The sequence below is a fragment of the Cupressus sempervirens genome, chromosome 5 (assembly GCF_028749045.1).
Source record: "Cupressus sempervirens isolate cs-2001-9-10 chromosome 5, ASM2874904v1, whole genome shotgun sequence".
In the NCBI taxonomy this organism is placed as follows: Eukaryota; Viridiplantae; Streptophyta; class Pinopsida; order Cupressales; family Cupressaceae; genus Cupressus; species Cupressus sempervirens.
The window spans coordinates 945,777,396-945,803,212 of record NC_143122.1 but is presented as its reverse complement, the minus strand read 5'-3'; the positions used below and the strand labels follow the sequence as shown (position 1 = coordinate 945,803,212).

At 36.4% G+C, this 25,817-nt stretch overlaps 1 protein-coding gene across 1 annotated transcript in view; it reads right to left on the bottom strand.

Annotated features, from left to right (window-relative positions):
- Positions 1–1,034: 1,034 nt before the first annotated feature.
- LOC149559085 (mediator of RNA polymerase II transcription subunit 6-like) overlaps positions 1,035–25,817 on the bottom strand; it is a 119,494-nt gene continuing 94,711 nt past the window's right edge. Inside the window, exons 6-7 of the mRNA XM_089833047.1 lie at positions 10,969–11,075; positions 1,035–1,538 (exon numbers count right to left, since the gene is read on the bottom strand). Of these exons, the coding sequence (XP_089689173.1) occupies positions 1,386–1,538; positions 10,969–11,075 (260 nt within the window). The 3' untranslated portion in view covers positions 1,035–1,385. The remainder of the gene's footprint in view (positions 1,539–10,968; positions 11,076–25,817) is intronic.

The following is a 25,817-nucleotide window of genomic DNA, read 5'->3' as shown; positions in this document are numbered from 1 at the left end:
CAAATCTGGGTGATGCACCAATTGTTAGCCATGTGGATACCAATCTTGTTCCTAGTAGTGCAACCCCCTCTAGCCATGTGTACCATTCTTTGCATTTTGCTCTTTAGTCTGCTCCAAGCTTTAGCTAACAATTTACAACTTCCTTAACAGTCTGGCCATTGTACCAACAGAAATCTAAATGGTGCTTCAATAGTGGTTCCCCCTTGTGATCAGGATTCTAATGACACAAGTTGTCCAATGGTGCAAAAAAAAAGTTCTTCAAACATACACTCTTCCACTTATGCGGTGAGTGAGAAGCCAGCCCATTCCTGGGGAGGTCTACTAGCTTTTGTGCAAGTGCATTGTTTATTTTGTTTTTTACAACACCTGTTATGTCCGTGTGTCATTAATAGTTGTTGATGACCTATAAAAGCCAGCACCCTTTTCTAGTGTTTTTGTTCTCTTTTCGATGTCTTTGGGCTGTGATTGTCTAAGGATCAGCCCCCTGTTAGCCTGCTGATTTTGATAAAAAAACACTCATTCCATGCCAAACTAAAGAGGTGAAAAGATAATATATTTCAAATGTGTAATACAAATAATAAATAATTTAGATTTTCTGTCAGTCATAGTGTAATGTCTTAAGGAAATTTACAAGATAATAATATGAGTGGTATATGTAAATGACCTCCTTATCTTGATGAGAAAATGAGCAGACATGAATTAAAATTGAAATAGCCTGCTGGGCCATTGCCTTTGTGATGCGCAAGATATTTGTCCTGTCCAAGTACTTTTGCAGCTAAACAACGATTTTTTTCGTAGGTAGATTATCTGTAATGATTCTTACAACATGAGATATTTCAACCATGGATGAAGAGAACATGCAATTAGCAAGCCTAGTATTTCTTCAAACCTCAAACTCTCTCTTTCTTTCAAAGTTTGTGTCATTGCAAATTTCTGTAAGAAGTTTGTGGACCTAATGCTTTGTATTTCTTGAATAGCTCTATACGCAAAGGGCAAAGACCCAATAACTAAATAAGATTTAAGAAATCATAAGCTTTTGATACAATAAAGGTCATTTCAATTGAAATTTGATACAGCCAGTTCACAAGTTTTCTCCAGCCATGAAACACTTGGTCCACCAGGAATCACATTATCATCGCCACACAGCCCTTCAACAGATAGCCATGCCTTTTTTTATAGTTATTCTTAATATCCAATTGAACTTACAAAAAAACTTATTGCCCAACATTCACTCGCGGGATATTTTTATGCATGTTAGGAGGAACGAGCAGCAAATAAAGGCAGTTTGTTAAGCTAAAAAACTTAAGAAACCCATGTAAAACCATAATTTTACAACACTTCTGGCATGCAATCTTACAAAAACAAGAAACAAAAGATGATCCATTTCATTTCTCTGTTTCTGGCCTTTTCCCTGGTGGTCCTTGATCAAATATAGGATCTCTATGTTCATCTTGTGCCTGGCCATCCTGTCCTTGAGCCGTATCAGAGGGTGCTGCAAAGCCTTCAGGAAATGGAGGTGGCGGAGGAGCTGGTGGTAGCTGAACAAGAATAAAAAGGTGTATCAAAAGTTGTTTTCGATTGAGTCTAAACCATAAATGCATATAAAAAATAAAACACCAAACTTTCCCCAAATTGTACATAGATAAAGTCAGTGCCTAAGAAACAGGCATCATTTTGATTATCATAATTCAAAACACTTATACTAGCATAAATAAACTAAAATTCATGCACAATACAAAGTACAAAAACAACTCTCAGGTTTAATTCTAGCAAGAATATTAAAAAACTCAAGATATTTTCGAAATAGTAAAGCAACACTAAAATGATATAATTCTCCTATAATCCTTAAGGCTGCATATGATATTCTAAATATTATTTCTTTCACCTCAGTAGGGATTTGTTTTAAACGTGTCAGAATCATTATCAGGTAGGATTGACTCAACAAAAACTGCAGAGCTTACTAGTGGCAATTGAAGATATAGAAAGATAGATCCAAATCTCACCCCTTAATTTTATTGTTCCTTCCTTTCTGCAAGTTCTGTGCTTAGAGAGATAGAACCATTGGCATAATAAAATCATTCCTTGCACTCCAAATTGATTATACAAGTGCACTTATATCTACGCACTGCTCTTGTCAACCATTTTTCTTTTACATTTGCTCAGATTGTTAGTGTTGCTCCTGCCATCAGCCAGACTTTTTATAGTGGGTTTATATGGATACGCAAAACAATAGCTGGAAAGCATGCCATTAAAAGGGTGATTGTTGCTTGATCCTAATATTGATATCATGCATTTTGAAAGTATATTAGACTTCAGATCATAGTACATGTATTCATTATTTGAAGAAATGGGATTTTATTGCATATATTAAAATATAGATAGTATAAACTATTGTAGTCGTTATTTATGCCCCTACCCTGAAACCTTGTTTAACTATTAACATATCCATATCCTTTCCTTCATTTAATCTCTCATAATCTTCTCCGATCTGCAATGTATGTCATGGATGCAATCTAATGCTGCCTTCACATGCATCATTTGCTCACCATATAATTGAAAAAAAAAAATACTCTGCACTGAACTATTATCCATATAAACTGCAATGTCTAGACATAAAATTGGAATTAATACTAAAAAAAGACCATTTAAAAGGATCTTACAACAAAAATCGAATATTGGTGAGGATTCTGAAGTATTTCCTACATGCCGAAGAAAACAAAGTGAAGAGCATTATAGTCAATTTCTAGCTCTGTCTTGCACAAGGCCTAATTTGACCATTCTCAAAGTAATTTAGAATATTTCATTTGAAGAGAAATTTGCTTGTGCAAAGACTAGTTACAAAGGTTACAGAAAAGAGAGAGAGAGAAAAGCAATCTCTTATAATCAAAATTTGAGGGGTTATCACATAAATGTTTCTTGACAATCTAGATAATATTTATGAGCTTTATCCAAGTCTACTAGGTTCATGCTCAATAATCATATCTTTGAAGTTAAAAAGGGCTCTTCAATTTCTCTTGCAATAGACCAGCAATCTTTCCAGATAATTTTTCAAATCAAAGAGCCTTAGAGATGTATTGCAATAACCAGCAATACAATAACATAGTAGTATTCAATCTTAAGAACAACAGTACAGTCAGATTGGAAACTAGAAAGGAACCTAAAATGCAATTGTGAACTCCTTCATGAATCCACCACTGAAGATGAGCTGGGTTTCCATCCAATCCACCTAGAAGCCTAAAGGTTTCCGTCTTCAGGTTTTGAAAATAAAAGTTGAAAACTTCCTAAGTTTCTCCAAGAGAAAACTGAAATCCAAACTGAATCTAAGCCTCCTGAAATGAATCAAGCTTTCTTCTTTTAATGCCCATTGCAATGACTCTTCAGTTTTTTATTATGGGAAAAAACAGGTTTTGAAGGAACCCGAAACCCTTTACAAAAGAGGAGAAAAACCCACAACCAAGTCCAATGCTGCCAAAAAATAAGAGCTTTAAGACAAGCAGCCCAAACTAAACCAACAAAAATTACGGGTCACACTACCCTGAGCCAAAAATCTCCAAGTGGGTTTTACAAACAGGATCCCACAACCTGCCAGCCAAAAAGAAAAGCTAAGTTTTTGTAAGAACCCCCAATCGATTATAACTCCAACAAACATCAAAATACTTCACTTTTGGATGTTCGATACATTTTGCATGAAACCTCTATCTTGCTGTCCTTTATTTTCAGATTGTTTTTACTTGCTTGTAATAGTTTCAAATTTAGTTTAGATGCTTGCAAAAGGTTATTAAATATCCAAGCAAAGAACTTAGTAAAAATGCAATCTTTTTTTTACCATTCAAATGTATGTATATATATATATGATTTACACATGTAAAATGTGCATCTACGGTCAGTAGACATTTCTGCAAACACTTGGCATGCAAGCTAAATGAAAGATGGCAATTATTACACTGATAAATAGACAAGCAACTAATTAACAGAACCTGTAGTGTATTTGGCATCTGATATATATATATATATATATATATATATATATATATATATATATATATATATTTTTTTTTTTTTTTTTTTTTTTTTTTTCCTGTTTTGCAGCAACTCACAATAATTCTCATGCCAACTTAGTAGGAGACAACCCTCATAGAAGTGCAGCTAATTCAGTATTAAGCTGCTAGGAGACTCTACATCTCACCCTTCAGCAGATCGCTCCAGCCAAGAAACTAAACGTTGCCTAGTTAGAATGAACATAGAACTTCAATCTACCCTCCAACAGCAGTAATATTGGTCACAAATCAATGGGAAACAGACGTCCAGCAGTGTAGAATAAATACCATCAAATTATCTTCAGCTTCAGCAATGTATCGTACATAAGAAACCCACTTACTTGGGCGTCAAAATCAGATATGATAAACTCCCAAAATGCAGATTCAAATTACCATAAACTTCCAGCACCAAACCCTTCCAAGGTACAGTGAATGCAATAATGGAAGGTGTCAACACAATTCTTCAGAAATCACTTGCTTCTCAAGCCACAATTGCCAAAGAAAGAGAGAGCAACAATCCTTTATACTTCAGCAATGGATCGAAATTCACTAATTTAGAAATTCTCACGAGTCAATAAAATCAAATAAACAGTTGGATGATTCATTTGCTTCATGAAGCCACCTTTTTATAATCCACTAGGCTTCACCAACACACCATTAATTAGAAGCTTTCATTAATTCTTTAATAAATAACTTTTCTAGCACATGGCTTCATGAAGACATTTTTCACTTAAAGGCTTCAACTTTTGAATATAATAACTCCTTGCACTTTTATATTTAATACTTGGCTTAGGGTTATGATTAATTAAATAAAAGTCCCCTTCCAATGATAACTCAACCCTCAACTTAAGTGAAATTATAAAGTTAAATTATAACTTTATAATAAGCCATTTAATGATTTAATAATAATTTGGTCACTAAAATTATAATTACTCCCAAAATACTTATCCTTTAAATATGTCATCTAAAACATGAGTAACTCCTATTTTCCCCATGTGACCAAGTGTACTTTCCAAAAATTAAAAGGGTCTCTCTCAATCATTATTTGACTTGTCATAAATAGCAAGTGCATGAAACTAAGCCCAAACGAAATCCAATCTGAGTCAAACAAAGACCAAACTAAAACATACTGAATCAAGAAGACAAGACCTCCCCTAGCCAAGCCTCTCCCTCAGAAGACCCTCTATCCACAATAATTAGCCTACGAGGATCACAATAATAGGATAATCTCTCAAACTCTAATGCTAGCAAAAATGGGGACATTACAGTTTTGCCTTTACCTCCCTTCTTTTGGGATCGAAGAGACATGTTAGTTACTTTGCAATGACTTTTCAATTACCCCTCCTGTCTCTTCATCTTTTATTCTTTTTACTTAAAATGCCCCTTTTCCACTTAAGAAAAGGCCCTCTTAATAATAAACTGATTTTTTAATATGTCTTAATTTAAAAGTCACTTAATAAAATAACTATTGAATCTTTTGGCATTAAAATAAATAATCAATCAAACTTGGAACGACGTGTGTGATAACTCGTTGGAAAGGTCTTAGTGAAACACTCCAAGTCCAATATTGAGATGTCAAATATACATAACCTCGTTGACTTACTATAAATAGTAAGTATCTCGACTACCCTGCTAATCACTTAGATTGGCTGAAACTGTAAATGCCTAGGCCAAAACTCACACTGATCCCTATAGAGTCCTAGTTAGCCCATGGGCCCATGGTAAAAAGGCTAACGATGTATCAGGAAATAATGAACTAGAAAAGGGGATATCACACTACGATGTTGAATAGACCAAAAATAGGGCATTACAAAGGACAAGTTACTCTGCTGCAGAAAATGTTGGTGTAAATGAGGTTTTACCAATTGAACTTGCTTAAGTTTCACTTAGGCGGCCAACATAATATTTTATTAAATAATTAGTTGCATATTCATTTAATAATGTTAGTTCATGTAATTTTAGCTCCTCGGAGTTTCCCTGTAACTTCTACCTACAACTTCATTTGTAATGTCCCCTTTTTGGCCAATTTGGAAAATAGGGACAATTACCTTGCAAACTCAATTGCAAGAGACTAATTTCCTTAACGTAGATACTTCTTATGAGGGCTTTATGTATAAGATTAATAGCTAAATCACTCCTATTTCTAATGTGACAATATAGCATATGCAAGATAATTAAGTATAATATAAATATATATGCCAATGCTTATAATCACTGCCTGTATGTAAAGATTATATATACCAATCTGCAGATGTGTAGTTCAGCTCTGTCTGATATAGCTATATGAAGTATGCAATGAACTTCTTTCCAAAGATGCTTTCTGATATATCTGTTTAACTATGCAGCGGTGATTATGGTGATGTGCCTGATGTGCCAATCTGCTTAGACAATCACAAAGATGCTGATACATCTGATATACTCATCTATATATTCAACAATGAGAAGATGATATCACTTGTAGCAATAAGATTGCTGTTTCCAATATGGATATCCTTAAAAATCTCTAAATTTCTTGGGTGTTTTTCACTTTGCTGAGTTTTGCCGTGTCCCAAGTCCTAAGTCGGTCTAGCCTTGACGAGTCTATGCCAAGTTAGTGATTAGGAACTCTGGTTTTGCTAGAGGCCATTCAACTACAAATTTCTGAAAGTCTTCTTGCTTAGGTCATCATAAAGCACCCTCAGGATAGGTTATCTAAAGAAAAGGGTCTGAACCACAATACCAGCTGATCAATTTTGATTGTCATGAAGATGAACTTTTTTAGGCCTCCTTGTGTGGTTACTCTTTAAAATCTCCTAAAACTTGCACCCTCCAGGTGGCTACACCTCTTGTGAGGTGGCCCAAACCAATGGGTTCTTTTTTACAAGTGTCTAGGGTGTCCCCCTTCAGGGCATCCAGTGTGCCCCTCACAAGATAACTAATCTCCAAGCTATCCCCTTCATTGAGCTCCCAAAAATCCCTCATTTGACAGTTGAGAACTCTAATGGTTGGGTCATGGTGGAAAGAAAAAATAAGGTTACCTTTTTTAAGAACATTTATCACCTCAAGCAAGATGACTGAAAATGTTTATCTCCATTTTGGCCATTATTTTTCTTTTACCATGTATGTAAATGAGAACTTTCAAACAATTTTCTTTTTAATGGGGTGAATCTTTACTGGTTCTATTTTTTCCAACCCAATGCAAGAGTGCCACAAGTCCCTCAATTTTCATATCTAAAAAAAGGGTTTTCTTTCTTCTTATCCACTTACTAGAATTGCCAATGATTTTAACTTTTAGGCATGGCAACTTGTTCTTCCTCCTAAAACAGTCCCAACAAGCTCTCTATTTTATATTCTCCAATCAATAGTTTGAAATACATCGTTTCGACTAGCAAGAAACTAGCCCTTCAAACATAGAAGACTTTAGATCTCTCCTGTATTTGTCATCAGACGCAATTTCATTGCCCTAAATTCTTGGCTGATTTGTATGGCTCATAAGTGACTACTTTATTGCACAACTAGCTCTTTTGGTGTTTACTCCTCATGTAACAATTGTTTCTCTTGTACTCCTGTGTGAAGTTGATTCAACCAATACTGCTTTGTTGAATGGAGATGCTTACAATTATGAGGAATAGAATGGTAAACAATAATAGTGACAGCCAGAGGAGAGTATTGGTCATGAGGTGGTTGATATTGTTACACAATGGTAATTGCTTGATTTTATTCAAAGAATGAAATGTATAGAGATAGGCAATTAACAATCGATAACTAAAGACTAATTTAGAAACTATCTAAACAAACTAATATTACATTATTGAACATTAACTAAATAGATATAAAAATATTATTCTAATACCCTCCCTTAATGATCATTTTGTCAACTACACCAACCTGCCCTCTAAATTTTACAATCTTGTCCGAGCCTAAAGACTTGGTAAGATTTTTTGCAATCTGATCCCCAGTTGGAACATAGTGCAATTGTATTGATCCATCTTCTACAAGCTCGCAGATGTATTGACAGTGAAGCTCAACATGGTTCGTCCGCACATGGAAGAGAAGATTTTGGCAGGTTCGAGCATCCCTTGATTGTACAAAAGAGAGGAGAAGAACCCACTTGAGTCATCCACATATCTTAAAGCATCCTTCGAAACCAAACTACCTCACAATCTACTTTAAGAATCCCTCGATATTCTGTATTAGTTGAGGAAAGAGCTAAAACCTGTTGTTTCTTGCTAGTCCATGTAACCGCACCTATTCCCAAACTCAAGACATACCTAGATGTAAACTTCCTATCATCAACAAAAGTTACCCAATCTGAATCTCTGAAACCAATAAGTCTAGGATCTTTGCTTCTACCATATAGAATTCAACTATAAGAGGACAAACCAGAAACTTTCAAGCAAGTAATTTTAGGCGTCTTGCCAAAACAAACTTCCTCTAGAGTCTTCCTCTTAACGGCTTGTGTAGGAGACATGTTCAGAAGGTAGACAACAATGTAGACTGCTTTTGCAAAACTTCCTTGGAACATTTCTATGCTCCAACACAAGTTGAGCCATTTTGGTGATTGCGCAATCTCTCCACTCAACCACATCATTCTACTGAGGGGTGGAAGGCATAGTAAGTTGACACTTGATACTAAGATGTACACGGAAGTTGGAAAATTAGGAGAACAAAATTTCCCCCATTATCTACCCCAAGAGTTGTTATTTGTTGACCTACCTCTATTTCTACCATTGACATAAACTTCTGAAACATACTGAACACCTAAGATTTTTTCTGTAAGAAAATGGACCCCCACATAATGACTAAAATCATCAATGAATAACAAAAAAACCTGGACCTAGTAACTAAGGAGTGTTCATTGGTCCACATACATCAGCATGAACCAATTGTAATACCTTGGAACCTTGCCATAAATCACCATCCAAAAATGGAATCTGATGTAACTTTTTAGTTTGAGAAGCTCCGCAAACTCCATGATTCTTAGTCGAAATATTAGGTAATCCAAGAACCAAATCCTCCTAAATGAGTTGAGACAGATAGAGGATGTTAAGATTCCGCTACCATTGAAGCTAGAGATTGTTGATGGAAGAAATTTTGGATGCCATGGCATACTTTTGAGAATTGCCAATGTCAACTAGTCTATAAAGACCATGATACTCAATACTCACAACAATTGTATTGAGTTTCCTGATCAACAAAACTACATTTGTGCGAACTAAATACCACATCCAACTAAGCATAGTGTCTCATAATCTAAATAACAGATAGAAAGTTGAGTTCCTTGCCTAGAATGTAGTACATTGAAGAAAATTAAATTCCTCCCTCTAGATTGAATTTGAACAATGCCCTTTCCAACAACAATATACTCTTCTTCAAAGATAACTAAATTAGTGAATGGTTTGTAGTCAGCAAACCAACCTTGGCAATGAGTAAAGTGTGAAGACCCTGAGTCAATGTACTAAGCAGATGATTTGATGTGATCTGTGGGGAGTTTGGCAAAAAAATATAGAAGGAAGACTCCTACTCAATGACCTTAGTGTGCTCTACCATGTTGGCCTTATGTTGAGAGTCAAGACCATCCTTGTTTCTTTTGCTCAAAAGCCAAATAATGCCAACAGTCTTTCTTCATGTAACCATATTTGTGGCAATAATTGCACTAAATATTCTTCGCCTTGGAGTTCTCTTAGAAATTATCTGGCCCATTTTGCCAAGAGAACAGATTATTCCCTTTGTCCTGAGGAAAAGAATTTGCAGTAAAGGCTTGTTCTATGAAGGACAACTAGCACAGCTACCGAACTATTGTCTCCGTTGATCTTGATGTAAAAACTTGGTGCAAATATCTAGAAACTTCAAGTCAATATGAGTGATTACTATCATGTCTTCTTTCTCCATTGTCTGACCAACTGCCTCCAACTGATCACATGTCTTTGATTTTTGTGAGATGTCCCTACAGGGAAATCCTCTCATCCATCATAATTGAGAAAAGCATGTTCTTTTGAAACGATGGTCGAATCTTGTCAAATGTTTCATGTAGGCCCTTGACAATATCCCATATTTAAGTAGATGTCTTGCATTAGGGAAGCTGAGGCAACTGATCATTGATAAGTGACAATTTAGTTAGCATCACAACTTCCCAATCCCTCTCATCAAATTTATCCTGATCTGTTGTTGTTGTTGTTGTAAACTGAGTAGACTTGCCCAAAACAAACTCATCAAGGCAGTGATAAATTGAACTCATACTCAATAAATTGAACCTTCCTTTGCAAAACTTGGGTAGGGAAACATTGGCAATGTCTTCTGTATGCTCAATAAATTGAACCTTCCTTTGCAAAACTTGAGTAGGGAAACATTGGAGGTTGATTGTGGATTGGGAGAATAGTCAATTATCCACTAACACATGAACTTTCTTCTTAATGATAAGTATCCACTATCATCTACACAACTAACTTATATTTCTCACTCATAGAATGGCCACGATGCTGGTCCCAAGGTAAACTATGTGGATCTTGAGGAAAATGTACTATCTATCCAAGCACTCCTAGTGTTTGCCAGTGGATTAATTTTCGGATCTATGTCTTTAGGCATCTTGTAACCATGGCTTTTTGGTATTATTATACTCTGCTTTAATCTCTACATCAGTAAGCCATCCAACACATAGCCTTCTTTGAATAATGAAAGACTAAAGTCTAACATCCAAAATTTTCCATTAACCAAACAACTGCAGATAACTTAAAATTGAAAAGCGTATTGTTCCTGCCTACAAAATTGAATAGTGTGAATTTCCCAGCTGTGTCAATTGACTGTGCAAAGTTCAAAACACCAAACCTCCTGAAAACAACCCATATTTTCAATATTTCAAAGTATTTTCTTACTTATTTTCTTTAACGTGGAAAGTTCAATTTTGGTGTAAATTAAATGGAAAAAATAAATCAAGAAAAACATTAGATACTACCTTGCGCTGTAAGGTTGCAAGAATATGATCAACCCGCTTTACTTCTTTATAGTCGACACTCTCAACTCCAGATTTTGCATCAGGTTTCACACTATCACCCTCAGTATCTAAAAACATAAGTACAAATAATTGAATACTCAATCAGTAGATATTAAAGAATAGTTTTGGAATCAAGTTTTAAAAAAAACTTTGTTTAAGTTGCCTAAAAATGCTTTGTTCTTGATGATTAGAATTCACAAAGGATTGAACCCAGTGACAAAAATGCTCACATGGTGAACTGTTTAGCACAAAAAAATCCAATTATTACACCATTTGAGTGTATATAAAAGAACTGCAAAAGTCAAACAGTAAGAAACTACATCTAGAGTAAATAAACATACAGTTCTAAGAATGAAAATATTAAAGATAAATCAATTTACTATAACAAAAACCGTTATGGTGACATGTCCCCCTTCCTAGATAAGAATTTGAAAGTCGTATTGTCTATTTATATAATAAGCAGTGATAATAATAAATAATAATAATAATATATACATATATATAAATGATATAGTATTATAAATATATTATATATTATATATTAATATACAATAAAATTACAAAATAAACAATAATAGAATTAAGATCAATAAATATATAATAAATACATTGTGAATAACAAGATATCATTAATCAACGAGAAGGATGCAAGGTCATAAACCATGGTACCTAAAGACTGCTATCATTTGGCATAAGGAAAGATTCAAGGAGATTGCCATCAAATAACTAGAGAAGAGCAAAGAACACCCAAGTATGTGGCAAGGAGTCAACTTGAGGAACAGATAATTGGTAGCACAAATAGAGGAGTATTGACAAGAAACAAGATAAGAGAAGAAATGTGTTTGATATCACAGGTTGAACAAAAGACTACAAATAAAGCATGCAAAGATGAATACTTGATAAAAGCTATGAGAGAAGAACTTGACCAAATAGAAAGGAACAAGACTTGGAAATTATTACAAAAGTACTTGGAAAATATTTGCTTGTTATTAATAGTGATCAAGAGATCAAATTATATAGGAGACTGAACGATGTTTCCTTAAGAAACAATCGTAAAGAATAGAAACATTCTATTCTAGAAACAGAAAACTAAATATTAGAAACATTATATTCTTTATAGAAGATTATAATAGATAACCCTTAGATACTAAAATGAGATTATAGAAACTATCTATTATCATAATACACTCCCTTAATGATAAATCTATCTAGAGCACGAAGCTGTCAAAAAAGCGTAGAAGGCAGATTTTGTCTGCTCATAGTGCTTTGCACTGTTTGTTGTGGGTTGCAAACCAAATTGCTTAGATAAGGCAGCTAAGCACTTCCGACATTCAACCTTCGTGTGCCCAAACTTGTGGCAATAGTTGCATTGAATGTTCTTTTTCTCGGAGCCTTCTGAAACTGAAGTAAAGGATCTTTGCTGAGAAGACAGTTGATAGTACTCTGGATAATGCTCTGCAACTTTGCAAATGAGCATAATATCCAAAACAAACTACAAAAAGTCATGATTTTTAGGAGAAAATCGAAAAAACCGATCACAATTTTTGGGGTGAAAAATCAATCAAAACCCAACATGATTTTTGAAGTGAAAAATCAATCAAAACCCAACATGATGTTTTATGTGAATAGTCAATCAAAACCTGACATGATATTTAAGGTGGAAAATCAATCAAAACCTGACATGATTTTTGAGGTGAAAAATCAATCAAAACCTGACATGATTTTTGAGGTGAAAAATCAATCAAAACCTGACATTACAAAGCTCCATTTTTTTAGGAAAGACGAAATAAAACCCAACAAATAATTTTTGAGGAAAAAATTACAAATCCAAAAAGGAATCCCAGACAACTTTGTGAATTACAAAATCAAGAATTTTTAAGTAAAATTTTACAAACCCAAAAGAAAAGAAAAACAGGGGGGGAATATGAAAACCCATCAGATTTATTTTTTTTGAGGAAAAAAATTATGAAAACCCACAAGAATTTTTAAGGCAAAACACGAGACTTTGCATAGTAAAGCAGCACATGTAAGTACATGCAACCCTCAAAAAGTAGAGACTAGGAAAATTTGAAGGATGACCCAAAAGAGAGCTCGAAAAACCCAAAACGAATATGTTGTCAATTTCTAGAGTGACTCCCTTGAAAATTGAGGCACCTAGAAAAAACAAATGACAATCCATTTGAGATTTCAAAAAACCCACCAAGAGTCATAAGTTAGCGGATTCCAATCTCTCAAAATGGAAACCCTAGTCGGATTATAGAGAGAGTTGGAAGCAAATATGCATGTAAATAATTTTGAAAATAAAAGGCAGATAATTTCTTCAAAAAAAATCGACTATTAGCTCTAATACCATATTACAAAAGTAATTGGAAAATATTTGCTTGTTATTAACAGTGATCAAGAGATCAATTTATACAAGAGAGTAGACGATGTTTCCTTAAGAAACAATTTTAAAGAATAGAACCATTCTATTCTAGAAACAAAAAACTAAATATTAGATACATTCTAATATTTATAGAAGATTATAATAGATAACCATTAGATACTAAACAGCGATAATAAAAACTATCTATTATCGTAATAGGAATTAGTAACTAGGCCTAAAGAGAAGAATGTTATTGGTAATAATGTTATTGGCACAAAATGGGTATTCGGGAACAAGATGAATGGGCAAGGTGAAGTAGTAAGAAACAAAGCAAGACTGGCACACAAAAGATACCACAGCAAGAAGGAATTGATTTTGAAGGATCATTTGCCCTTATTGCAAGATTGGAAGCGATAAGAATGTTCTTAGCATATGCATGAAACAAAAACTTCAAGGTATATCAAAAGGATGTTAAGTCAGCATTTTTGACTGGCGAACTTAAGAAAGAAGTTTACATTGAACAACCTGATGGTTTTGTACTCACTGAAGACAAAAATATAGTTTACAAATTGAAGAAAGCAATGTATGGTCTAAAACAACCACCTAGAGCATGGTATGAAAGGTTAGACAAGCATTTACTGAGTTTGGGATTCAAGAGGGTAATGGAGATGGTAACTTGTATATGAGGACAAATTCAGATGGTTTACTGATCATTGTAGTATTTGTTGATGATATTATCTTTCGAGGAAATGATGAGGCTAATGAGAAACTTATTGAAGAGATGAAGAATATATTTCAAATGTATATGATTGGTGAAATGAAATACTCCTTGGGATTACAAATAACTTAGAATAAGGATGGAATTTTTTATCAAGGACCAAGTATCTAAAAGATCTTTGACAAGATTTGGATTGGAGAATTGTAAGCCAGTTGGAACACCTATGGTTACTAGGATGTAAGTTATCAAATAAGAATGAGTCTCCTAATGCAATGCAAACAAGGTATAGGTCAATGAAAGGAGAATTACAATATCTCACACAAGACCAGACATAGCAAATGCAGTTGTTAATATTGCAAGATTTCAAGCAGGCCCTAAAGAGACACATTTAGCAGCAATGAAAAGGATATTTAAATATTTGAAGGAAACATCTGATTTTGGGTTATGGTATGACAAATCACATGATTTCACTCTATGTGCATACCATAGTAATGAAAATCGCCATGAAATTGTCTGTCTGTCAATTCAATCCATGGCTGCCGATTTTTTTGGAGCCAATGAATCAAATCACCAATTTCTTGGCATGAATCATCGATTCATGCAAAAAAATGCATAAATTGCCTCCTGGAATCGGTCGCGCGGGTAGCCTAAAAGTGAAGTCAATTTTTTAAAAAGACACATGTTTTCTAAATATTTGCTTTTGCCTTTCCTCTTTGTTTCAACACTAAAGGGCCTTTTAATTGTTTAGCATGAGTAGAAGAGAGGAAAAGTGAGAGAGAAGAGAAAAGAAAAACCGCAAGTTTGCAACCAGCAAAAAGAAAGTCTATTTGGAGAGGCCATAAGATTGCATTGGGGGCATTAAGGAGTCAATAGCAACACTCTTCAACTCATTTGCAAGAGGTAAGTGTTGATTTTATTTTTTGCATGTTAGTGTATTATTCATTTTTTGTTCAATTTTTTTAGTTTTCATTTGCAAATCTTGAATTTTTTTAGTTTTACTAAATTGCAAAGTAGGCTTTGTTGTTCTGTTTATTAGTTTGAAACTTTGAGGTTTTACTTGAATTTTCTTATTGCAGCAACCTTAACTTCCATTTTCCACAATGGGTAAAAAAGATAAGATAAGATAATAATATTAATGTCAATGAAAAACCAACACGATTTATGGAACTGAGCATACAAACATTAGAGTCGGCCAAAGCAAAAGCACCAAATAGTGACCGAGAAGAAACAAAAGCAAGAGAAAAACAAGAAAGAAGACAAGGTAAGGACTAAGGGTCCTTCCTTCACACAAAGAAATCAATAATAGAGAGGTACACCCGTGAACGATTCACAATCTTAAAATGTCGTGAAGAACCGCTGTAGGACTGTCGCTGCCTGGAGAGACTGGTGTACTGTCTGACCGATCTGGAATGAATAGTAGTGGAAGGCCTTTTCAAACCCCGTGGAGGAGAAAAGGAAAAGAAAACGGCAGTAATGAGCTGGTCTGAAGTATGCCCCTGAGGCATAAAAGACTGCAAGGTAATCTCTCAAAGATGGGTGGCCTCCTGAAGATAAAGTGCAAGACACCGCTGATCAATATAGCTGAAGAACATCGAAAGAGAAGAACAGTCTCTGAAAAGGCAATAAAATCTCCCTCTAATCTCATAGTAAAGAGGACAACAAAATATGAAGTGGATCTCAGTCTCAACCTCCGCCAAAGCACATAATTGACATAACCGATCAGCCTGATCCATATGGTGGTCAGTCCAAGCCCTAAGGCGATGAGAACCAACTCTAAATGAGCCTAAAGAAAACCATAAGGCATGATTCCAGCACTGATAGAGATAAGCAAGGCGAACAATAATACCATCTTGAATCTCAAGAAAATGCTCAACATAGAAGGCCAGTCTAGGTCGCAGATCCCCCGAAGGATTACTCCAAGTAGTGGTAATCTACTGTCTATAAATATCATGTCTCTCAACTCCTAACATGAGGGGAGAAGATGAGCAAGAGCATCTAGCGAAAATTGGTAAGGAGGAAGACAATCAATCTCAATCCCGATCGAACCCAACAAAGAGGTGGCCTAAGCATACCAGCATCGAGACCTAGTGGAAGTGTCGAATTTCATTATCTCCACCGAAGAACAATATGCTAGATGAGAGTATCTATGTCGGTTAGCACATGTTTCCATAAAACCATGAAGCCGATGAAGAAATCAAATCAAGTCAAAAATGATAGCAAGTTTGAGAGGATGAGCACCAAACTCAACCAAGACAATACTGTAGGGGGTGAGTCTGTGACATCTAATGATACGTCATAACAACATCTGAACCCACTCAATAGAAGCCCAATCAGAAACAATAAGAGAAGGCCCCCAAACAACCGAGCAAAAAAGAACTGTCGGATGAACTTGTAATATCCCGAACAGGATATTTACTGGTATTACCTTTAAACAATACACTTAGAAATAAACCTTGCAGATAATTTCCGGCACATTCAAAGAAACCAATAGAAATTCCAATCAAATCACTTTTCTCAGGTATAACAATTAGATTCGGATGTAAGCAAAGATGGAATACAATGCTAGAATAAAACCAAAAGTTTCTCCAGATGAATACAGCCGTTATTTCACAATAACATTCAGAATGCAACCATGAATTACAAACTGGTATAATAAAACCAGAAACTCTTATAAATCCCTAAACAATAATATTGCCTTTTACAATCGCAATTTAACACTTGGCAACTAAACGTTATTGTATTATACAACAGCAATACAATAACCAATACATAGAAAACCAATCCTAAATACAGAATTCAACAACTAGATTGGAATGAAAGGATAAGAACCTGTAAGCTCAATGAGACCCTGAAATGATATCTCCCCTGACAATGGGTTTTCGTCCACTGCCTGCCTGTACGAGGGGCTACGTCCTCACACTGGCTAAAAGCTGAAGCTTTCTGAAAACTCTCACAAGAGAGAACTAGAAATTTGAAATAATAATCTAAGCATATCTAACAATGAGCCACTTCCTCCTTTTAAAACACAAACCAAGACTCTTCGGCTCCTCTCCAGTTTCGTCTTATTCCCTGGAGGTTCTTCAACTTCCCTAAAGCATTTCGTCTTGTTCCTCCTTGCCCCTTTGTCCTTAGTATAACATTAAATTGACCTTTTTAATATTTTGAGCCTAAGCCTCAAGGTCAATTTAATATTGCATGTAATAATACTTCAATATTTTCTAATGTTCCAAAAGGGAACATTACAAATCTCCCCTCCTTAAAAGTGCTTGCCCTCAAGCAATTCGTACCAGGATCCCATACGAGTTTGCAGGCAGCCCTGTAATCCAAACTGAAAACAATGTTGGCCAAATTGCGAAACCAGATGTCTCTCTGCAATCTATCTCTCAACCGAATCCCTGGATCCCATATAACTCTCTGAAAAAATTCAGCACCTGCACCTGTAAACTGCTCATCATTGATCAACGCCATGACCACAATAAAATCCTCATCCAACCAAAGATACAACCAGCCAACACCTGGATCCCCGATCAACCAATACATTGTGTCAAACCTGTCACCACTTGGATCCCAAAACAATCGAACCCCACATCCATTCGCCATATAGAGGTAAAAATACCTAGTAGTGTCTATAACACATTATCTCTCTACAGCTTCCGCTAAGCTCCCATTGATGTCATAACTAACCAAACCATCATGCCAACTGTCACCATAGTCGTCCTGTAACCATGTATTCATAAGAGAACTTTGTGACATAGAAGTAGCAAACCATGTTGGATACATATCAGCATCATGTATAACTGCCAGTTTCCCCTGCAAGTAATTCCCCACAAACAACTGAGTCGGACGCTTGCAGCCGCTAATCCGATCTTCCAAAGATAGTGAATACCCATCCCACAATAGATGGTATAATTTTCGAACTAATCCACACTGATGCATCATCAAGTCTTCTGTGTGTGGGTCAAAAGAAAAATGATGAGCACTCCCCATTGTGTATTCGCGGTAAAATGCTCCAACCTCTGTCAATGGCTCATCACTAAAAGCACTTGAATCAAACAACTGATCCCTCTGATTCTGAAAATCGACAAGCTGGCATCCAAAATCAGCTGCATGGACTAAAGTGACAGATTTGCTTCCAGGAGATGGAAACAAATCAACATGAGAGCTATACTCCCATCTGGATGACACTCTGCAAATGCCCTGTGTGGATGACGGAGTAGCGTTGTGCAGTATGTAATGTCCCCTTTTTAGCATTCATAGCATGATGTTGTCGTTAGCCTATTTCCCCACGGTCCCGTAGGCTAACCAGGACATTAAAGGGGCTTAGAGGCCATTTGGCCTAGATAGTTTCAGTTGCAGGTCTTTCTGAGGGGTTTTGAGGCAACTTTGGGCATACTTACTATTTATAGTAAGTCATCTTGAGCATGGGTGGACATCCAGTGGCAGCGGTATGTCGATGGTAATTGTTTAAAATCGGCAAGAAGACTTGTTTATCATTAATAAGATTTGTTTTGCATTGATAAAGCTATTTTATAAAGTTAAATTTAAATATTTAACTTTATTAATGCATAGACTATAGTTTGTGGGAAATATTTAAATTAAAAGAGTCCCCTTTATTTTATAACACATTGGAGACATAAGTTACATAAAAGGAGTTATGTTTTATCCCACATTGAGAAAACGAAGGATGGAGCTCTTGTGAGAACACTATAAAAGAAATGGAAGAGCTTCTTTTAAGCAGGCTTGGAAAAATATCAAAGAAATTGGAAAAAATTTTGGAGATTATGTCTCAATAGTTTGAAGGACGAAATCCCTTCAAGCTGAAAATCTTGACGCCATTGAAAGATATGGTCTTGAGATTCAATAGGGTAGCAGTCTGAAAAAACAGATACGAAAAAGCAGTCCGAAAAAGCGGAACTAAAAAAGCAAGCCGAAAAAGCACCAGGAAAAAAGTGGAACCGAAAAAGCAGGCCGAAAAAAGCAGTCCGAAAAAGCAGGCCGAAAAAAGCAGTTCGAAAAAGCAAATCGGAAAAACAAAGCAGAAGGGGCAGCATCGAAGAAAATTATTACAGCCATCTACAACCAGGTTCCTTTATTAGTATTGTCTTTTTAGGGTGTTATAAGTTTTAGCCGTAAGTGTGCATTATACCAACATTATCATTTTGTAATCCATGTAAATGCCAAAACTCTTGGCCATATTTCATGAGCATTGTAAAATTTCATTGCAAATTAAGAAAATAATAGTTGCTGGTGTCATTTAAGAAAATTCAATATCATTATTTATCAGCTAGTTAGTTGCATACCAACTGTTTGTAAAAATGCCATAAAAATGCCAGTTGGCTGTAGGTGTTCATTTCTCATGCTTAAATCATATATATGCATTGAATATTGTCAAAATTAGTAGCACACTCATGTTAGGCTATTGTGTAGTCCATTTGGAGTCTTCTAGCACAACATTCTCATTGATGCAAATTGAAAAAAAAGTCATTTAAAGCCAGCTGAAAAACTAAATCAGTCATACGTCCCTTGCATGTGAATTGCTTGATGAAATTCCTTGAGCTTTCATCAACATTTTTTGAGGGCAAATTTGAGGAGGGTCATTACAGTGATATCAGAGCTTGCTTGCAAAGTGTTTGACAAAATGTCAAACAACTGAAGTGTAAAGATTTTTGGTGTTTGAAGAAGTTATAACCTATTGAGGTTATTACACAGTACCACACAATTCTCAAGAGAATCCACCGTTGTGACACAAGAGCTACCAGTAAACTACCCTGTATCAACTGTCATGGTATAAACCTCAAGAGAACTCGATACAACCAGTGGTTCTCTACTATTCTCCATCAAAGTACTCATCCCAGCTGAAACCTGTGTAACCATATCTGTGATAGATGTAACCACATCCCCACTACAACCCGTGGGTAGAAGATTCTCATCAACTGCCTCTGTATGTAACTGTACTATATCTGCAGCTGGTGGAGACTGTGCCAAACTCAACTCCTCTATAAGCTTCTTAATCTGTAATTGTGACTCTTGAAGGGCTAACTAGGCACTCAGCAAAGAGTCCGTAGTCACCTCAAGCCCATGAGTGAGTTTATCAAGCTTCTCCTCTTTTCCCTGCAATGCAACATAACAAATGCAATCCTATTCGAGAAGAAAATCTCTATCTGCAAGTAGTAGTTGTAGGTAATTTTGTTTCATCATTCCAATCACTTCTCGGAGTGCATGTATCTCTGCAAGGGGAAAAACACTATCACCATGCTCATTTGTCAAAGGAGTACCCCAACCATAGGTGGCCAACATTTGACGAGCAATATCAAAATGCTTAATGGTTGTGGCAACCATCCTGTCATTAATCTTCAATTGGCTTGCTAAATGATGATCCCCTTGTGACGAAACATTTCCACACAAATCTTCCAATTTGTCATCCGTACTGTGATATGAAGCTGAATAAATGTCACTCACCATATAATCATCTAGGCATTCCTCAATATCTAGGGTTCTGTTGCTATGCACCTTATATGATGGCTCAACCGGCAAGGTAGATGCTGATGATATAACAGTACCTTCACACGCTTTTACTTCCAAGGTGACTGCGTGTCCATCCACATCATGATCTTGGAATTCATGGTCATCAAATGAATTTTTTGATTCGTTTTCCAAGATCTGATTTTTGCTCTCCATAAGGTCAGCTGTATGATGGTCACCAACTGCTGGGAATTCATCATAAAAGCTTCTAGATACTATTGGGACCTCTTGTTCCTCTTTCTCTTCATTCTGTGATGGAGTCCTCTTAACAATGGAAACCATTCCTCGCGCGACTTTATCTAGTTTCGCAGGGTCTGAAATCAATTCATCCATCCTTTTCTGATTCTTATCCAACTTTTTAAGACTTTGTTTAAGCTTTTCCATACTCTTGTTCCACTGCTTCTGGTTACTTGGGGTAAACATGATTAATTAACTAATTCAAATGCTGCAATGATCTCCGACTATTCTGAGTTTTTAAATTCTAACACTGCTGTAGGAAGAAAAAATGATCAGTTCTGCTACATGGAGTTTTAAACAACAGCGAGCTGGACCAATGCCAAACTTTCTCTCAGAATTGCTGAAGGTATTAATTCAAAACAGTCTGTAAATAATGCGTTATAACCCCACTGAACTACTGAATGCAATTACTGATTTAGAAGTAATTTTGTCAAACAGTTCACTGCAGGATTAAATGATATTACAAGGGAATCCTTGTGAGTTCCAGAATTTAACCAAATGGAAGAATGCCAGAATTTCGTCAAACAGCTCATGAATATTCTGAACATATCACTGTTTTCAGCATTAAAGGAAACTTCCAGTTCAAATACAAGCTCAGAGTTTATATCCCGTAGACGTTATCAAGAAACCACAAGTTTCAGACCTCCTAATATTGAATATATACTCAGTATCAAGATTCCAGTGCTCAGAACTATGAGAATCGATGTTTTGAACCACATTAATACTCAAGGAATTTACTACTAACAATCACACTGAGATTGGCCATTACTGTGTAAATGTAAGTACAGCCAACCCTATACAAAGAAATGTAATGGCAGTGCAGACGACCAAGTTTATATAGGGTATTAAGAATGGTAGACCCGTAAAAAATGAAGAAACCCGTGCAGACTTTTTGACACCAGTGAATCCCTCGGTCTGTCCTGTTTATTAAAATCTCTCCATGCCAGAGAAGGGAAACTCCTTGTCCTTCTTTGATTTCTTGACAGACACCAAGAAATAACAATCCTTCTCTCTGTTAGGATTGTGCTGGTTCAAAATTATCCCAAAATTCGTATTCTCATTCGCAGGCAATCTCTGCCGCTTTGTCCATCTGCAAATGAAGACGATGGACTGCTGATTGGGAGGAATTCCCGTCAACTGAGCCACAGTGGCTTGAAACCGCCTGACTGCTAACAGAGAATGGACTTCGACGTGCCCCTTATCATATTTTTGATCCAATAAGCTTGTCTTTTTCAAGAATCTAAATAAGTGTTAACTCTATGCAAAAATGGCATATATTCAATAGTCAATCCACTTCGTATGCAAATATGAAGATCAAGCATCCTTGATTGAGGTCCAATGAGCAATAGCTAAAGCTTAAGATCCACTCAGCTACTGTAATAAGAATGACATACGAACAAAGCCTTGCAGCCCAAAAAGTAACCCAAGTTATAAAAACATGTGAGGAAGTGGTCTATATTTTTATCACTGTCAAAATTCAGCAGGAGAATCTCCTTAAACAATATGAACTTGTAAAAGTATTACAGAACCATTATAGCACAGAGTTTCTTCCTCGCCAAAGAGGAAACCACCCAAAATTACTTCAAAACCTCCGACAATAAGCTGGGTTGAATCCCAGCCCCGATGTCTGAGAACTTCAAGCTTTTACCAGGTGTGTGTATTTGCTTGTCGTATATATCATTGTACACAAAAATGAATTTCTGTCAAAATGCCACGCTGCCCAGAACTATGAACGGTTTCCTCAAGAATAGCCACAACCGTTTCAAAAAATATATTCACCAATTCATATAAGTTTTGCACTAGAAGACAAAAAGATTTTGAGTATAAACCTTTGTCTTAGCCAATAACGCAAACTGAGCTGATATAACATTTATATGGTATTAACTAAGTTTCCTCCAGTCCTGTAGACTAGATGCTACGTTTCTCCTTGACACCTTGACAGTGATATCGGTTTTTTTTTTTTTTGGCTTAAAAGCAATCTGGCGGAATGTGTCACAAACGACGATACTAATTAATATTCCACCAATGGATTTTGAAACGCAACAACACCTGTAAAACTTCCCTTCCTCTCCTCGTGATTCTGTCCAGCCAGCTCGAGATTCAGACTATAGATTGCCTCTAGATGGTAAAAAGTGCAGTCAGGTCTAGTTTTTGCGAATGGTCTATCTCCTCACTCGAACCATGGCCTGGATGATGTCTTTGACTTACTTCAGACCTGCTATGGCCTGTATTAACATCTAACACTGATCTGGAATCAAAATGTTCATTAGCCTGGCATACTGGAAACAATACCGTTGGAGAACACCATGAAACTCCCGCACTTCCTGATAATTCGGTGAATCAACATGCAGCTCCAAAGAAAATCGCTGCCAATCGGATTGAGATACCCGTCCTACAATCGCGATACAAAGCCACAATCATTAAACATTCAACCTGTGCGCAACGTGTCTGCACTTGGACACCCGATAACCTAGCCTGGTTGACATTTCAGAGCACCCAATTCTTGAAAGATTCGAATGGGTATGTGGCAGATCTCTTCCACCTGGAGCTGTCGTCAAACATCACCTATATGCTTTATCTACTGGTAGTTCACTCGACAACTGAAGATTTTTGTGCCATAACTGCAAAAAGAGTTCAACCCAGTCTTTCAGCGACCTCTGATAGTCCCTGCTCTATTTCTTTAACTCACGTCACGTTAAGGCTGAATCCATCTACAGGAAGAAAACCAGAGTCGAGTTATACTCCAACGTTGCCAGCACTCTTTGTATTAGCCATTCACACCTAGCTGCCAGTATTTTGAAACTTGGACTTGATAAACCGACCCCCCGAATCAATGGTATTATACGTTACTGCCCGTATGACTGTGCACAAAGCCACCTTCAACAGTCGAGGGTTCCTCACGCCGGATGGGGGAAAATACAGGCCCGAGAGATTTGCCTGTCAGTGTTGGATTAAACAGCAGGTGAGCTCAGATTTCAATGCTTGAAACATGTCTGTCTGTTCACTTCCTAATAGCGACTTAAATATTAACAGCACCTTGTATGGATTCTCTGCAGCGTTAGACTTAAAACTTTCTCCACAGCCCGATAGAAGACTTCTAACTAGTGATACTGGCTAACCAAACACCTGAGGTTAAAATGACTGCATTTGTCCATAACATTTACACAGACCATAGTATACTTACTTCATTCTTAAGCTGTGACTACCTCAACTTGCCGACTTCTGCCTGTACTAGACCTGTAGCTTCAACGGAATATATATTTTTCTTTAAATAAACTTCAACAGGATGGCAGGATCTTTGGCTCTGATACCACTATAATATCCCGAACAGGATATTTACTGGTATTACCTTTAAACAATACACTCAAAATTAAACCTTGCAGATAATTTCCGGCACATTCAAAGAAACCAATAAAAATTCCAATCAAATCACTTTTCTCAGGTATAACAATCAGATTCGGATGTAAGCAAAGATGGAATACAATGCTAGAATAAAACCAGAAGTTTCTCCAAATGAATACAGCCGTTATTTCACAATAACATTCAGAATGCAACCATGAATTACAAACTGGTATAATAAAACCAGAAACTCTTATAAATCCCTAAACAATGATATTGCCCTTTACAATCACAATATAACACTAGGCAACTAAACGTTATTGTATTATACAACAGCAATACAATAACCAATACATAGAAAACCAATCCTAAATACAGAATTCAACAACTAGATTGGAATGAAAGGATAAGAACCTGTAAGCTCAATGAGACTTTGAAATGATATCTCCCTTGACAATGGGTTTTCGTCCACTGCCTGCCTGTACAAGGGGCTACGTCCTCACACTGGCTAAAAGCTGAAGCTTTCTAAAAACTCTCACAAGAGAGCACTAGAAATCTGAAATAATAATCTAAGCATATCCAACAATGAGCCACTTCCTCCTTTTAAAACACAAACCAAGACTCTTCGGCTCCTCTCTGGTTTCGTCTTATTCCCCAGTGGCTCTTCAACTTCCCTACAGCATTTCGTCTTGTTCCTCCTTGCCCCTTTGTCCTTAATATAACATTAAATTGACCTTTTTAATATTTTGAGCCTAAGTCTCAAGGTCAATTTAATATTGCATGTAATAATACTTCAATATTTTCTAATGTTCCAAAAGGGAACATTACAGAACTAAGGAGTTAAAAAAGGACAACTTGGACGAAATATCCTAAAAACGATGCCTGAAGCATTGTCTCTCCAGCAAAGCCAGGGAACCCATACCCTTACTAACTCTGGACTGAATAGTTGGTCTCAAGCTAAAGCACAGCCCCGAGAACTTCACACTGAGATACATATAAGAGGGAGTAATCTCAACCTTCTGCCCCTGAAAGAAGAAATGAAGACACGAGGTCTTTAAACAATTAAAGACCATAACCTGAATCTTAGACAAATTGACCACAAGCTACCGCTGAACACAAAAAGAAGCCAGATCATCAAGGAGTCTCTATAAGCTGTTGGGAGAAGAGGCCAAGAGAACAACATCATCAACAAAGAGGAGAATAAAGATCAAGACCTGATGCAAATAACACCCATCTCCTGGTTGAGAGGATCTCAGAAGGAAATCCTCCAACTCATCAATATACAAACCAAACAGTGTAGGAGAAAGAGGACAGCCCTGCTTCACCCCAATGCTGCTCAAAATCGGATCAAAAAAGCCCTCTGGAGTCCTGAGCCTACCGGTTACCCTCTCATAAAGCCTCATATTAGCAGTCTACAACATATCTGAGATCCCAATCTCGTGAAGCCGCTGCAATAAAGCCAACCTAGGAACAAAATCGAAAGCCTTACGGAAGTCCACTAAACAACAATAGACCTTCTGAGAGCAGTGTCTAGCCTCCTCAATGATAGCCCGCAATATAAAACCATGATCCATAGTCTGATAGTTTGCCCGAAAACCAGCCTATCCTTTAGCCCTACAACCTCTTCTA